Here is a 17,204-nt window from a genome sequence, read left to right on the forward strand (position 1 = left end):
ATGTTGATCTGTCTTCTTGGACTTTCTTTGGGTCCGCATGTGCGCCAATCGTCTGAGAGCATCAGCTTGATACGCTTTCATGACATTTTCATGAGCCTTTACTTTTGGCTTGGTAGTCATCGTTGTTGTTGTTGTTGTATGTCGGTGGCGCCTGGTGTTTGAGGATTGGTGCTTGAAGATAATGTTGCCATTGCAACAGAATGCGTGTCAAGACCCCTGCAAGTGTTCCACTACCACTGCGTTGCATCAGGTAGCCAAGACATTCATCCATAGGATGGACAATTTTAGTCAGGGTATCATTATGTCTCTGCAACCACGTCTTATGTTGAGCTTTCAATGGGATGTGTGCTGATCTCAGGTTCCACATGACAATCGCAAACCACTGCAAAAGCCGATTTCTTCCTTTGAGGGCAAGGGTTGTCGCATCCCTTGTCGGAAAAATAGACGCTCTCTTGTCTTTTTTCTTCTTTCATGGGGACTTCTGCTGCTGCAGACATTGAAAGCGTTGAAGATCGAGTGGTGGCAAGGGTGCTTATGAAGAAGGGCATTGTTCCTGACGATGCTTGTTCAAGGGTACCAGCGAGGAGTAAGACCGGCCTGTCATGGACTTCTGCTGCTGCTGCTGCTGCTGCTGCTGCTGCAGAGGTTGAAAGCATTGAAGATCATGTGGTGGCAAGGGTGCTGATGATGTTGAAGGACATGGTGGTGGCTGCTGCTGACGATGCATGTTCATGGGTACCATTGAAGAGGGAGACGATCCTGGTGGTGAAAGAGTCTTGTGAAATACAGAGGTCACAAGTCCCTGTAGCGATGAGGGGGAGACCATACTGTCATAGACATCATTCATCATCTCTTTGTCTTTGTTCTTTCCCTTCGTAGGATGAACCTGTTTCCGTCTTTGCCCCATGATGGATGTAGGCCAACAGAAGGAAGGTCTGGGGGTTCACCTGCTTTTATGAAAGTTTCTACATCTCATAAGATCGGCACATACACGAGGGGTGATTCGGATCTCGAAAACAGGCGGGCGCGTACGCCATGGTCTTGCAACATGGTGGGCTTCATGAGCGAAGCCATGCACACCATCACAGTCGTAGCAGTGAAGGAGAGATCAACCATGTCATCTCGATACAGCTGTATGACATGTCAGAACAACAGTCAACAATGTCCGTGGATGAGTAAAGTCTATTCGTGACAATAGTGCCCTACCCACGGGGTGAATTGGAGACGATCCTATCGCAGAGCCCACATTGGTTTAAGAACAAGTCTGAGGCTATTGCAGCATTACAACAAGCTATACAACGCGGAGTTGACGTCCCGGACCGTTGGGGTGGTCCATATTATTATCTAGTATCGAGATCAAGGAAAGGTTGTATTATCATCTAGTATCGAGATCAAGGAAAGGTAATGTAACAATGATGGAATACACACCCCTTACAACATGGATACAGTACTGTCTCTACATGCTGACCTATCGCGTGTGAGATACGTTGGACTGGAAGGACACCGCCAAGAATGATGCCACCGTATTAGCATGGTTTCATACCAAAGTGTCTACCTCCGTTCCTGTGGATCAGATGCCTGCTTTTCGACTGAGTGCCCAGACGCATACCCTACATCAAAAGAACCAACCTTTCTGCCCTTATTGACCTGACACATACGTTCACTGCGTTTTAGGAATGTACATACGTTCACTATCAAAGTGGCAAAAGTTCCTGTTCACTGCATTTTAGGAGTGTACATACGTTCACATACGTGTACATACGTTCATGTTCACCAAAATCACAGGGACGCCCCTAATCCTGTGGCGTTTGTTTTGTTGTGTTGGTTCATGTGAGCGGGGGATTAAAAAGTTGAACCGAAAAAATAAGTGTTGCGTTGTCTTTTTTTTAGGATGGGAATCGCCATGCACACCCCAGAGAAAAACACCAAAACAAAGAACCCACCACCTCCTCCTCCCTCCTCCTAATGAACATCTCTTCTTTTTCCATTCGTAAATTTGTATTACTTTCCATCGTTGACAGGCTTTAATTATAGTTAATGTGTAAAATGTTCTAATACTGCCGATGTGACTTTAAATTTGAACTCATTCACTCAATCACTGTGTTCATTGTATTTCAATGTTGTTGACATGGGCATGTATAGTTGTCTTCACGTGGTGATACAAAACAAAACAGAAGAAAATAAACCTGTTGTGAAATGTTACTAATTCTGCGGATCAAATGCAGGTCGTGGGTTCAACGTTGTACACCGGAAGTGCGGACTGCACTACACGAAAATGGAGTGTCCACAAAGGTCGTGAAATAGGCAGATACGATGGTGAAACAACGAGATCTTTAAGTTCTCTTAAGGTCATCCGATACGGTGACGAAAAGTTCGGTGAGTACAGAAAATCAAATATCATGGCTATTATGACTATTTCCTTCTGAAACATTTTCTTATTTGAGCTCATGCAATGGTTGTCAGTTCAGAACAGTGGATATATTCATTGCCGCATTTGTGTTAGCAATTGATCAGTCAGTCTGAAACTGGAACCCACGGCAAAAAGTATTTCAGTTATATAACAGGAACTCAATAGCAGCAGAGACTGGTACAGCTAAGGATTGTCAATTACTTACTCTTTAGGCACATTTTGTGGATGACAAGTGCTACCGGTAGGGCAGGATATGTTTACCCTTTTTGCGAATACCTGGTTTATCATTGATTTTCAATGGTCCACTCATATAATTTTGTCCATAAGCTATTCAGAATGTGTTTAGGCCTTGCGGTAGAATGTGTACGCAGCACCCCATTGCTGGTCGTAAGAGACGGCCAAATTGCGCAACCTGTTTGGAATGGAAGTGGCCATTTCCTATCTTTCAACAGTAAATGCGTCTGATATTCAACCTTCAACAAGTTGGGATTTTACAAAGGCAAACTGGTCTTTATTTCAAACCTTTGCACACATAAATTTTAATCCGAATGTCTCAGTAATGTTGCTGATCCTATTCAGTTTTTCCAGACGAATTAAATCTTTTATAAATATAAACCGAAGTCCCCTTCAAATCAACATGTAAAACACTGAGTGAAAACTAGCTAGAAAATTATAAAGCTAGGGGAGAGGCAGAAAAATATGTCTGCTTCCACTCAACTGCCTATAACTTAAATTTATAATGTTAAATGCAAAAGCTCGACGTAATCTGAAACAAAATAAACTCCCATATTGGCAAAACTATGTTTCTAAAATAAATTCACCAACACTTTTGTCTTAGATTTGGAATATGGCAAATGATAAAAAGGTAAAGGCTCCAAATGTTTGTTCACTAAAGGAGGGTGACATGTTATTAACTGATAAATTGTACAGAATTGTAGGAAACGTTATATTTTGATTTTTTTTTCTTTTAGGTGATATTTAACAAGTTGACACCACAATTTCATCCCTGGGGTTGGGTTTGTTTTGTATATAAAGCTCTTTAACCAGATGAACAGGGGCAATCACTTTATTTCTTAACTGGCGCAATTTCGCCAAAAGAAAAGGTACATTTCTTTGCTTAGCAATTGTATGTTGTCGGTTTCTTTGCCGAATACGTTTTTGTAAACTACTATGGTATCATGGAGGACAGTTTTTCTTTTAAGTACTCCACGATTCGGAATATGATTCTAAATTTCTTCGAAAGTCTTTTTTTTTTTTTTTTTTTTCCACAGCCGGGTGTAATCATGGTCAACATAGTCAATCAGCATATTCAACCAAGCTAACTCCTTCACATGTAACTTTGCCAACACCTTTGCCATGTCCAACTCGGTCATTGACAATGTATTTATTATTGGTTTTATATAAATCAACTAGCTTATAACCATGTGAGATTTGATTCCCCAAAACCTGACTTGACTTTCCGACAATGTATTACCATATTTTAGTCATTCATATAATCAACCAAATCATTAGGGAATATATCTTCGTTGATATGAAATCGGACGTGGTACGTGTCCTAGCATTGAGGTCACCAATGATAAAAATATTATTGTCGCAATCTACTGATAACTTACATGGGATTTTGAAAATGTTTCGTAATATGGTGAATACTCTGGTGGAATATATGAAATACCAGTAGTCATCTATCTCCATTACAAGTGTCATAGCGACCGATTTGGGACAGTCTTTGTATGAATGAACATTTAATTTCAAAGACTGATTGTGCTGTAGCCACTCCCCCTGGACGAGGCCCAGGTCCTAACAGTGCTTCTGTGGGGGTCTTAAATGTATGTGAATTATGTGATGACGATCCGATGATCGTCATGTGTGGATGAAACTCTTCTTGGCAATTGGAAAGAAACAATTGATTACTATATTTGGATTTGTTGACATCCATGATAAGAGATACGCCTTGTGGTAATTCTCGTCATTTGATAATTTCATCTTGGAGCATAAATACTTAGTTAGCTTTTCAAGTTCTTCTTTTGTTGGTTTGTAATTGTTCATGTTGATACAGTTATGTGAACATTTATTCTAGATGGAAATATTCGTAAGGATTTACTATGGACCGCAAGGATATTGAAAGTGTTAAGTAGCAATTGAAAAACTAGCTGCAGCAGCTAAGGTATATTATCATGTCTCTGATAATTAAACATGCCTTCACGCAATATTGTCGTTTGCTATTTCAACAGATGTGTCCCATGAAGACTACGGGTTAGAATTCGTAAGAGGCGAGTAACGCGATCGGGTGGTCAGACTCGCTGACTTGATTGGTGCATGTTATCGTATCCCAATTGGGAAGATCGATGCTCGTGATGTCAAGCACTGGATTGTCTGGCCCAGACTCGATTATTTACAGACCGACGTCATATAGCTGGAATATTGCTGAGTGCGGCGTCAAACAACAAACCAACAATCAAATTCAACAGATGCACACAATTTGACGTTTGACCGTTTAAAGTGGGGATTCAGCAGTAACTGTGTCACCCAGCTTGGTTCATCTGGAAATAGAGGACTGACAGTAGGGCATCCGAATGTGTTTTGTCAACTGTCACCTGTTGTAAAGTTAAAATGCTTCATGAGGCAACACCTTTCCAGTTTCGCGATATGCTTTTATATTGAAGATAAGAAACATGCATTTAATATACATGAATATTCACATAACTGTCACAAGATTGTGTGGATGGAAGGACTAACTGGGCTTACAAATTAAAGATATTTCATACAGGTTTGGTTTCGAATATGCCTGGCAACATGAACATATACATAATGTATCTAGATTAATATCTGAGTTTGTATATAGATTGAAATCATCCTACTAACAGGGTGGGCATGCAAGCACTCTCAGGAGTTTGCATGTACCTCCCAAATACTACTTATATCCAACATTACATAAATTTAACTTACTAATGTCTTCAAACAATCCAGAAACAGTTAAAGTACTTGCAACGTTTGTATATAAATCAGTGCAACTAAGACAATCATTTGGATGAACAATGTATATCAATGTACCAATGTATATATGCTGTTACTCTCTCAAGCAACTGTGGAATGGGCCTATGGCCTCCACTACTTTATAGATAAAGATAAAGAACTACATGAACATTATAAGTCAAATAGTCCATAATTTATGTGCAGTATTGCTAAAATATTCATATATGTTATTGTAGTAATCACAGCCAGTGGAGATGACTCAATCCGGTGTTTTGAGGACGATGGGTGTAAACTTGTGAAAGAAGTGGCGCATGAGGGACCGGTCACAGCATTCCAGGTATGGAGAAACATTTGGTTGGATAAACATTCTGTGTTTCCAATGTAGAGGTGTGCTAAATGAGGATTTAACCGCGCTTCAAGGAATTTGAAATCAAGTGCGCAGAATAATTGACAAATTAAAGCAGTTCGCCGTTGTCCCATTCCAAAATAAAACTAAACATACGGTGTCAGCAAAGATAGAAAATGATTCGTCATTGGTTGAGTCCAAAGTTATGAGTGGGTTTCCGATTTGAATAAAGAACTATGAACTGATTGATTAGCACAGGTTTTGTTTATGTTATGTTGTGAAATGCATGTGCCAGGCCAAGTACTCAATTCATATAGGACCAACTTGAGCATTTGTATCCATCAGTTGAAAATTACGTTGCCACGTTCCTGGGTCAAGAAAACAGTCCTGATCGCGATAAGAGTAATTTGTTTTCTATCTGTTCGTTTCTTTAAACGAAATGCTACCAACTAACTCCTACGTACAATGCATTCAGTAACATTATAAACGAACTGCATGTAAAACTCATATTTCACGGCTCATAAACGGATAAACTATTTGTCCTTATGAAAGTAAATATTTAGTTGGTAATTTAATAGCATTTCGTTCATGTCGGCGTGGCAGAAGACTTCTGTGCGGACTTCACAGTTTCAAATCCTGCTGGCGACACACGTTTGTCGTGAAATTGTTCTGTCATCAAGGGATATGATGGGGGCAAATACAAGTTTCGTCATTGCCAGCTAGTATTTAACTAACAATTCAATTAGTTAATTCACAGATAGTAGTGGCTTGATGGTATACAGCTTACTAAAAACCTGTGTATTCAAACTTTGTTGCCAATGTTGATTCCCATACTACCTAAGCGGGCAGCCACCAAATCTATATCTTTTTCACGCTTAGGATAAACTGATATGGCACCTTAAATTGTTTTAGCTTCAGGTTGCATCAGGTTATATTTTGCCTCACGGTGAGATTGACAAATCATAGAGCAGAACTACTAACCCCATATGAGCCCACGTATGGTCAGTAAAAATTCCAAGATGGTTGTTACTGACCTAATATGAGACCATATACTGTCAGTAACAGCCATCTTGGATTTTGCAACACCCACCTCCCATATTTCACATGGAAAATCACGTCCGTGACTTTGTTGATAAAGATTATAGTTAAAAAGTTCAACAAGGTTGGCCTCTAAGGATTGAACAGTAGTCTCTCTTTGAACCTTGAAGTCAGCCGGATAGGGATAACACAAAATTCGTTATGGTGTCTTTAGTTGACGTATAAGGTGTGAGCATAAAAATGGAATGGGCCTAATATTTTTCTGCTAACTTTGTATGACTGTATACATCAACTAAAGACACCATAACTACAAATGAAAGAGTAGGTGCCAGGGAGGCTATGGTGTTATTTTAAACTCGGTATTAACAGAAAGATTTTAATAAGTATTTGATATGAGGTGGGATGCGAATGACAAGTGGTGGAGTGAGCGAGATGGGTTTATTTCTAATTGTAACAGAATTAAAGTTATATCCCGGCATGTCAGCCTAATGCGGGAGGAAAGCCCAAAATGATGCATTATTTAGACGTTAACCACTTTAGTCAAAAACCCACGTAGATAGGGTCATCCTTCAACCATTATGGGTACAGGAGGGGTCGAAGTAGGTATTCGGGACAGGAACACTATAGCTGTGCCCTGAGCCGTCCTCCAACACGGGGATGCAACAATTCTACCCCGGGTCCTTTTCAATGTCCTTAATATATTTCAACCTTTCCGACCTTCTTTGTTTTTATATGACTAACATTAATATTAATACATATATTCCCTGTATATAATTTTAGTCCCTGTTATAACAATTAACACTTTTGTTAATTCTACTCACTTTTGTTTTCAACATATGCTGCAAATCAACATCCAAAATTATATTTCTTTACCTAAATTTCAAAACAAGCAGGTAACCCCAGAAAGGCTGAACCCCAAAACAGGTAGCCTTAAACACGAGTAGTAATTTGGAAGCAAGTAACTTTGGTACCAGCAGGGTAGCCTACAAGAACCACGCACACCTCGGCATTGTTTATTTTTTAGACAGGCCTTCACATATATATATTAACATCATTAAGACATATTCATTCACATATATACTAGCATTGTTGAAACCATTTTAATGGCATATGTAGAAGCTGCTCTGGTGGTACCTGAAATAAACGCTCACTGAAGAAAAAAATAAAATAATTGAAAATGAAATGCACAAATGCAGGGTGAATTGTGGAAGGAGGAGAGGGGCGGGTGATTATATACGGTGTGTACTAGACGAAAACCGAACCTGTTGCAGACCAGGGGGGACCAAGATAGTGCTTGATGGCGACTATGGACATTATGGATTAACTAGTGTAGGTGATATTGTAACTGTTACCCCTGTGTTGTACTGATCATGCTTTGAGCATGGGAGACGGATTTATAGCTGTTGGGGTTTTCCAGAGAAACTTACAATGTGAATGGTGGCTCCATATGCAGACGAACATACGTTTGGCAGATTGTTGGTTACTACCTGAAGCAGACCAAGAGGTTTTCGCTCTCTGGTCGGCCCGCCTATTTGTGTAAGTCTGTTAATAGCTCACCAACCAGGAAATGATTTGTACAATTGGTGAGCTCACGGAATTTGTGTTGTGAGGACAGCACTGAAATGATAGTCTTGACTTAGGGGAATGGTGTGTGACTGACAGGTAATCAATAAAGTTTACATCCTGATCCAGGGGAACAGGCCAGACACCCTGTAGATGATGTGTGGACAGGGACTGTTGTAAGGCATTGATACATGTTTGGTGTGTGGATCATGTGTTCACAGAAAGAAATTGTGGTAGGAGTATACCAGCTTTCGGCCTCAGATCAGCCATACATTGCACGGGTTAGGTATGGGATTCTGATGCACGTCTGTTGCTGCCAACCGGAAGCGTTAGAGCTGCAACCTCAGGAGATCAATTGCAAAAGTGTTAGCAGTGGACAAACATAATTTGACGTAAGCAAAATATTATACCGGAGGTGCTGCTAGATTTAGTGGCTGAGTAGACTCATCACTCTGGGGGGCTTGGTAGATGCTTTGTTGATGATTGCAAACACGTCTTGATTTTTGCAGTACAAGAGGACCTTTTTCTTAGCGGGTTACTTGCCCCAAAATTGGATATTCCTGGACACAGGTGGAAATCCTAATGTGGTGAAATGGTTGCTTACCTTTGCTTAGCAGGTCGATAAGCCTACGCCTGAAATCGCTTGCCATTGGTATCGCTGTGCACATAGCGTTAAGCTTGCCTATGAGGGACTGAATGGCCCTTTTAGTCACTTTTGCGTTACCTGTCGACAGGATGTCTTGGATTTGTGCTGTCACCTCCATGATCTTGGACTCTGTGATTCTGATATGCATATGGTTGGTGTTCATCTCCAACCCGAAGAAAGTCAGTTGCGTAATGAGGCAGGTCTTGTTGTGTGCAATAGTGACCACAAATTGTTCCAATGTATCTACACACCCATTGAGGTTGTCTATGCACTGGTTAGTGCCCAACGTGACCCTTCGTTAGGAAGTGGTCCAGGTAATGCAAAATCTGGCACGTTGGGAGGTGGGATTGCATGCACCATTGCATGAAGGTTCTAAATGTTTCAAATATGGCACAAGATATGGAGCAGCCGAATGATAAACATTTATCAAAATAGAACCCTTCAAATGCCTAGTAGCTCCAAGTGGAAAGGATGAACTGTTAAAATTCTAAAGGGCAACTTAAAGTTGAATTTTACTAGTAATGCCACTTTCGCAGTTGTTGAACCATATGAATAGCTTCATCAAATCTGTCATACAAAACTGAGCAGGTATATATTGTCGTTAACAGATTTGCCCTTGGAAAAGATAAATGAATGAATAAGATGGAGATCATCACCATGCTTACCTTTATGTTAAAAGTGGCCTGGATGTTTCTTTGGCACCAGGCTTTTTGAGATACTTGGAGGTTGTCCAGTGGGATATCCTCAAAGGGGCCCCACATCCAAATCTTTTTGTAGCTTTTGTTAGGTTCATCCACATGGTCTAGCTGGGTGGCTGATTGCAAGTTTCGTAGAGGGTGTCTTAAACCTACTAACAACTAATTTGCATCTTTTGAATTGACCTTAGCTTTTTGGTATAGCCATTCCTTTGACTCCTACGGGGGAGTGGGCCATTGAATTTAACTTTCTTGGTGACTGGTTTGCTGTCCAGGAATGATCGGTTGGGCTTGTGTGGGGTCTGTTGGACCCCATTACCACGAAAGCAGGACCCAATGCCATGGGAATTGCTACCACACTTACCATGTGGTAAGGTCTCAGTGGACCATTATTTTATTTCATTCATTGTTTGTGTATAAACTAGCGATACAGCGTCTTTGGCCTATTGGCTAGTTGGAACCTGGCGTAAGTCAGCGTGCAGTGGCCATCAGCTTCAATGTTTCACGGTCTGTGATTAGCAGACTATGGCCAGGTACCAACAAACCCAAAATGTTGATGATCGACCCTGTTCAGTGCATCCCAGGTCAATGACATAAGTACAGGATCGATTGAACCAAAACCAGGCTCGAAGACATCGAGCAGAAACGGCGAATCAAATTGCAAGCACGCATCAGGCTACTGGAGAACGAGTTACGGGTCAGATGATCAGAAATCGTCTACATGCAGCTCATCTCCGTGCTCATCGGCCACGTATTGTGCCGCCCCTTACAAATGTGTGTTTGCTGGTTAGTTGGTTGGTTTGTTAACGCCACAATCGTCAATATTCCTGGCTGTAAATAATCGAGTCTACACCAGACAATCCAATGATTGATGTCATGAAAATCGAACCACTCAATTGGGATACGATAACATGCATCAATCAAGTCAGCGAGTCTGACCGCCATTAGAAATCGTCATTTTGCCGACAGATGTCAATGGTGTACACGTCGAAGCTGGGGTCATCGTCGCTGGACACGTGTCTAACGTGATGGGCGTAGTCGTGTCTGGCAACGTCGAAATAAAGGTCAAGCCAATGTCAAACTGAGACCTCGTGACAGATTTGGCGGTTGATCGGTTATGGTGTGGGTTTGCATCGCTATGACTGAACCCAACTTCATCTGCAAGGAAGGATGGATCACTGGGCAGTACTATCGGGACAACCTACTGACACGCTTTGATGTCTGGTCTGCAAAGTGTATGAATTGACTATTGTCTTGCAGGATCCCAACGCCCATGCTCATCGTGTACGAATCGTGAATGCTCACCCACAGCAGCACAATATCCATAGACTGCCATGGCCGTCAATGAGCCATACCTTTTCCCCACTGAATACGTCTGGGGCATGAAAGGGAGACGTGTGTGTCAACGTCATAGGCCACCGACCACGGTGCCTGAACTTGGCCAGGCGCTGCTAGAGGAGGACTCACTCAAATTGCCATTGGGAGACTCATCCACAGTATGCCTCGTCGAGTGAATGGATGTTTAACAAATCGTGATTCAAAAATTTCACATCTTACACCTATCGTTCTTCAAAATCGTACGTTGTCATAACATCTACTGTCATACTTCACTTCCGGTTGAACTGTGTTTGTAATTTGTTCATACTATTATAATACAACTATTATTGGAAACTAATAGCTCTTACAATTTTGAATTTTTAAAAGTTATTTCCGGATACTACTATCTCCTACTTTTAGTATGAGAATGAATGTATGTGTATCCCTGTATGTAACATTTTGAAGAGTATTCGCCGACCTAGTTTATGCATGCTTAGACGGGGTGATTCCCCCTGTGATGGAATCGGGGTCAACATCAGGGTCAATATATGAGGTAACATTTAGCCCCATAGGGAAAGCCTTGCCCAGAGTCAATCTGGACTTATCTGACAACATTACACAAGAACATCGGCTATTCTATCCCGTTTCTACGCTCTAACCTTCATTGGCGTCAGTCTACAATGTGTCGTCTGTTAATGGTGGTACAACACCTGGTCTCCGATCTTGCAGATTAACTGCACGCGGACGATTTCTAACTAGGGTGACTATGTGCAAGTGAACAGCAGTTTGATCGGTTTTGAGCTCGATTTCTTAAAGCTTGGTTTCTGGGCTTGTGTAGTTAACTTAAGTCAACTGGTGTGGGGCCGATCATTGACATGTTTAGTGTGCAAATGCCAGTCCAAAGTCTGCAAATCACAGATTGAGACACATTGCACATATTGGCTGCATCTCGCTTAGTTCTCTCAGTTTGGAGCCTGCCATTCGTCCACATGTGTTCATCACGTAGACGACGCATCATACACCCATACACTATGTGTACATAATCATATGTAAGAATACATTTGATGGTTGCGAAAACAAAAAAAATAATTCAACTGGACATATCTCCCTTGCTGCACAGCCGTGTGTATATAACATCGTTTAATGTGATGAAAAATACCTTCGACGTTTGTCATCCTTGTAGTAACGTTTCTGTTTGGATTGTCATCGCAAATGAAGTGAAACTATTGCAAAACATTTCTCCTCTATAACGTGAACACAGAAATATCATAGATTTAAAGAATAAAAAGAAAAGAGGAAAAACATTGGTGAGGATAATAATGGAATCGTTCCCATTCATGAGTTGCATACCGCTTTAGGGCAAGGTTATGGTACAGGTGCAGATACTTATCAGAAACTAAAACATTTACTATCAACGTTTTTCATCGCCTCCTTGGCAAATGGTCAGAAGCAGAACTTACATTATCAACACTAAAGAAATCAGATGACTAACCAACTAATTTACCCACAAGTATACAATCACTTCTAAGTCTATATCTACAGATGGAACAAAGGATGGTGGCGCAGTTGCTAGTGCCACTATCTTTGGATCCAGAACAATATCTTCAAGATTACCTACCGCCTCCGTGGTCTAGTGGTAGAGCGTCTGCTCGGGCAGCAGAACGTCCGGGGCTCGATCCACGGCCACGTCATACCAAAAGACGTTAAAAGATGGTACTTGTAACACTGTCTGTGGCTCGGCATTAAGGGGCTAAAACAAGGATTGTGACTGTAAAACTGCAGTCCGGACAAGCAGCCACACACACGTGTGCATGCACGTCGCTATATAAGTGCAATAATTTTGGACGCGACGTTTAACCCAATTTCATCCTCACCTTCAAGATTACCAGATAACAGTTCAATATTCACAGCAGTAGCAAATGCCATTTTAACAGATTAAAATATATTTACAACCAATCTAATCATAAACAAATCATTATTTTTTCAGATTCCTTTACGTGCCTGCAGACTATTAAAAATATGTCATATAAACATCCTCTTTTAATCGAAATTCTAAATTTATTTAATGATCTTGCTACTGGGCAATATGTTATCGTCTTTCGTTGACTACCCAGCCGTGTTGGTATCATTGATAACACAATGACTAATGCTGCAAAAACAGCACTCAGCAAATCAGTGACGCCACTTCTTATCCTTGGGTTTATAAACCTGTAATTAGATGTTACATTCGTTACCTCTAATGCAAAAGAAGTGGGACACCCAAGTAGGTATCAATAAGTTACATGAAATGAAACTAACTATCGGTTACACCTACTGGAGTTGTCAGTCCATATTTTAAGAGGTCATAAGGCGACGATGTCGTATTGGCCATTCACGCTACACTCATGAATATTTATTGACTGGTGAAGATCTTCCATTCTATTCTGTATCCATTGTGATGAAAGAATCGCGGTCAGGCATGTCCTGTCTGACTGTGTTGATTTTTCCATCACAAGGGATCAATATTTCAAATCATCCTCTATTCAGGGTCTTTTTAATAATAATAATTCTCGTTAAATTATTGGTTTTTAAAGGAAATAGAACTGTTGCATAAATTTTGATTCATATGTTTTGTACAAAATAAATGATTTTTTATATAATTAGCAGAATATCACTTCTCGGGGTAAGACCCGTTATATTGCAAAAAAAAATATCTTAATTATTGATCAGATTGTCATGAGTGGGTGCTGCCATATGATAGTTGGGATCTGATTGGTCAATAGGAGGTACATAGAAGGGACATAACTCGTAATAGCCACTAGTGACGCAACGACCGAGCCACAAAACTCTAGGCTAGTTCGGCAATGGTGGTCAATTAACTCCCTTGCTTCGGTAAGATGCAACATATTAAGGTCAGGAGAAATAAACCATAGTTTGTTCAGGAGTGTGTCACTTTTGTATTGTCGAAGTCGTGGGAATAAGATATGTTGTAAACAAACCTTATAGACTATGAAGGCTTGCTTATCAATAACACTCAACATTGACATGATTAAGACAGCAAAGGACAACAGGTTTGGCGTTTCGTTTTGGAAATTCTTGAACCTTCCATGGGTATGGAATCAATTTGTAAAACATTTCCACGCTGTAAATTGGGAATAATATATGCATTCACAATAAACAGTTCCAGGACATCCCAATTTATGTAGTAGGTATATTGACCTTTTGAATACGACTTTAAAAATGTGTGTAAACGTTTAATGCTGCTGGGACAGTGTTTCAGTTAACTCATAGCTTGGTTTTATGCGGGACACATATCAAGACCACAAGTATTCTGCTGACAAAACTAAGAATCGTAATGACACCAATTTTCAGATTCGCAATCCACTATTCCTGCTACGAAAACTGACAAGCTTTGCAGCAAACCACTGGACCTACCACACACTGTCAGTTGTGTTTGTACCATGTTTGAAAAGAATGAATTGAAGTAAATACATTTGCTGTTATCTGACTGTAAACCATGATATGAACTTTGTATTGCAGGTTTCCCGTGGCGCTATCTACAGCGTGGGCTATGACAACAACATCATGGTGTGGCACCTAAGCCGGTTCCTAGGGTTTGAATGATTCTCCCCAACATATCACCTTTCTTTAAGCCATCTTGTTTTTCACAGTATCATATTTCAATCATGTTCTACTTTTGCTGTTGAGCCCTTTACAAGATTGAAATCCATGTCTAGACAGGCAAATACCACATTTGCACTGCTAAATATACCATTACGATGTCCTGTTTCCAGTGCCTTATTCTGTTGTCCATACATAATGTTAGCTCAACAGGTTGAATACCAGCTGGTCGTCTAAGGCACCACCAAAATTCGCTGTGTAAAGTTTCGGCCTTCGACGAGCCAAAATCATATGCTCGTGAGTTCGATTCCAGATTCGTCCTAATTATTTTGGGTTTGATCTATGTTTGTGGGTTTCACGAAAGGGATTAAGATCTTACCATAAGATTCCTTTTATCGGGTACTGTTGCTACTCCGGTTACATGTGCGGTGCGGTTTGATCACAAAATATGATAAATATTGGGAGCGATTCTAATAGTGCATATGTGTTTTGGTAACCTAAGTGGCAGGTAAATTGCGAAAAATCATTATTTTGTTCACAATTGGTTCTTATTCCTCAATTCAGAGGTATTGTTACATTTAATTTCAACATTGCATTCAATGCAATATGTGAAAGTAAAAGCCTCTTTCTCTGTATTTGTCTTGTTAACAGTGAAATACAAGTCACCTCTACAAAGCCCTTCCGGAAGAGGATGCGGCTAGTTTCAATCGGCACATGTAGCGGGTGATCCGTACGGCTGGCCTAGGCAACTTTTCCCTTGTCAGTCTAAAGTATTGCTGTAACCAATAAAACGATCTCATGCAAATGTCAAAGGTCATACTCTATCAAAAACAATAAAAGCGTTTTGTGATACTTTTATCAGTAAAAAGTACCATGCAGGTTTATTGTTCACAAAGCAGTGAAACATGAAATAATTTAGATCCTCGAAAGTTTCACGTGAGTTTCTGTAAAAGTATATGTTACAAAGTACAAAGTGTAATATGTGTTTCTCTTCTTTTGTTCCCTAATTATTTCATGCGACGTTAAACCCTCATTTTTTCATAACTGTAATAATATGGACATTCTGAGGACTATATAACACTGGTGTTTGACGATGCAGCACCAATTCACTTAGTTCAAATTAAGTATTACAGCCTTTTCTTCTTTTGAAACTGTGAGCTGTATATATGAATTGATATTAGGCGGGCTTAATACACATGTTCCCCTTTCGGCAAGTTTTGAAATTGAAATTTGACTAGATTTAACATTTATGCTTTGACCATGTCTTGAAGTCCAAATGCATTTCCTCACACTGTACATATCATCTCCTCAGGAAACCACTGTACCACATAAGATAATACTTCACATGCTTATTCTAACTAATGATGACACCTGAATTTGTTAAAGAGGATCCAATCCGATTTTCAATATGACCGCCACAAGAGCCATATTGCAATCCACTTTATGCCTGTTACTCAGCCATATTTACTAAAAATGTTATTATGTCTTTTATTTATAGTAGTCAGTAGTCGGGCTGAACACATATTTTCCGTTTTTGTGTGTGTTAAATTAAGTGTTGTCTTTGATTTCACCTTTGTACTTTGACTATGCTCTTATATGTCCATCCTTAAAAGCAATACATACCAAATAAATATGTAATTCGACCGTCAGACCAACAATTAATTCGCCTTATGGCAACGTAAAATCATCAAGATTTAAAATCGGTTATGTTATAATTCAAATATGCCTTCAAGACATGTACAGAAATAAAACATGTGATTCTATTTGTAAAATTATCCTAACTGTATTGTATTCACTTCATGTATTTGGGTCTATATGGCCTATCATACAATAAACATTTGATTAAATTCTAGCGCTACATGGTTGTAATTTTGCCGATACTATGTAAACTTTTACCTCACGCACTTAGATTCAAACTACATTATACTGTAAACATCATCTAGTCGAAAACCATTTAACCTCACATACATGTCTCCAGAATTATGAAATTAGTTCAAGATGTTCGAATTTTATTTTCAATATAGCTGTCACGGCAGCCATGTAAACGTATCGGAATTTGGTACATCTTTATTCAGTAGCAGGACTAAACAAATACTCAACAACAAAAGCTTCTGTTACTTGTTTTACTACAAGGTACAAGCAACTGGATGATTTAAGGAACAGAAGCTGATTGTTATTTGGACAGGCAGTCAATATGGGAAACATGCAGCATATTCACTCAAACTACAATGAGGCCACAAAGATGAAAGAAGAACAATGACATTTCACATTGTTTGATAGGCATTACTTAGAAGTTGACGGAAGACAATATAGACACAATTTTTATGGATAACAACTTCTTTAATACTGTGAAAAGCGACTTACTTACTTACTTACTTACTTACTTACTTACTTACTCACTCACTCACTCACTCACTCACTCACTCACTCACTCACTCACTCACTCACTCACTCACTCACTCACTCACTCACTCACTCACTCACTTACTTACTTTGAAGATTTAACGTGCGCTTTCCGACTGATGGGTATTTCGCACACAGGCCCGGCCAGGCCATTTAATGTGTTTTCGAAAGGGGCGAAAGTGGTGTGTGCAACCCAAGAGGGGGGTTTAGGGG

At 40.0% G+C, this 17,204-nt stretch overlaps 1 protein-coding gene across 1 annotated transcript in view; it reads left to right on the forward strand.

Moving 5' to 3' along the window:
* LOC139463336 (WD repeat-containing protein 86-like) overlaps positions 1-16,420 on the forward strand; it is a 42,219-nt gene extending 25,799 nt beyond the window's left edge. Inside the window, exons 3-5 of the mRNA XM_071244586.1 lie at positions 2,226-2,376; positions 5,620-5,720; positions 14,508-16,420. Coding sequence (XP_071100687.1) covers positions 2,226-2,376; positions 5,620-5,720; positions 14,508-14,591 — 336 coding nt within the window. The 3' untranslated portion in view covers positions 14,592-16,420. The remainder of the gene's footprint in view (positions 1-2,225; positions 2,377-5,619; positions 5,721-14,507) is intronic.
* Positions 16,421-17,204: the final 784 nt, after the last annotated feature.

Source organism: Haliotis cracherodii, unplaced genomic scaffold, assembly GCF_022045235.1.
Source record: "Haliotis cracherodii isolate W230 unplaced genomic scaffold, xgHalCrac1.p SCAF_16, whole genome shotgun sequence".
NCBI classification, from domain to species: Eukaryota; Metazoa; Mollusca; class Gastropoda; order Lepetellida; family Haliotidae; genus Haliotis; species Haliotis cracherodii.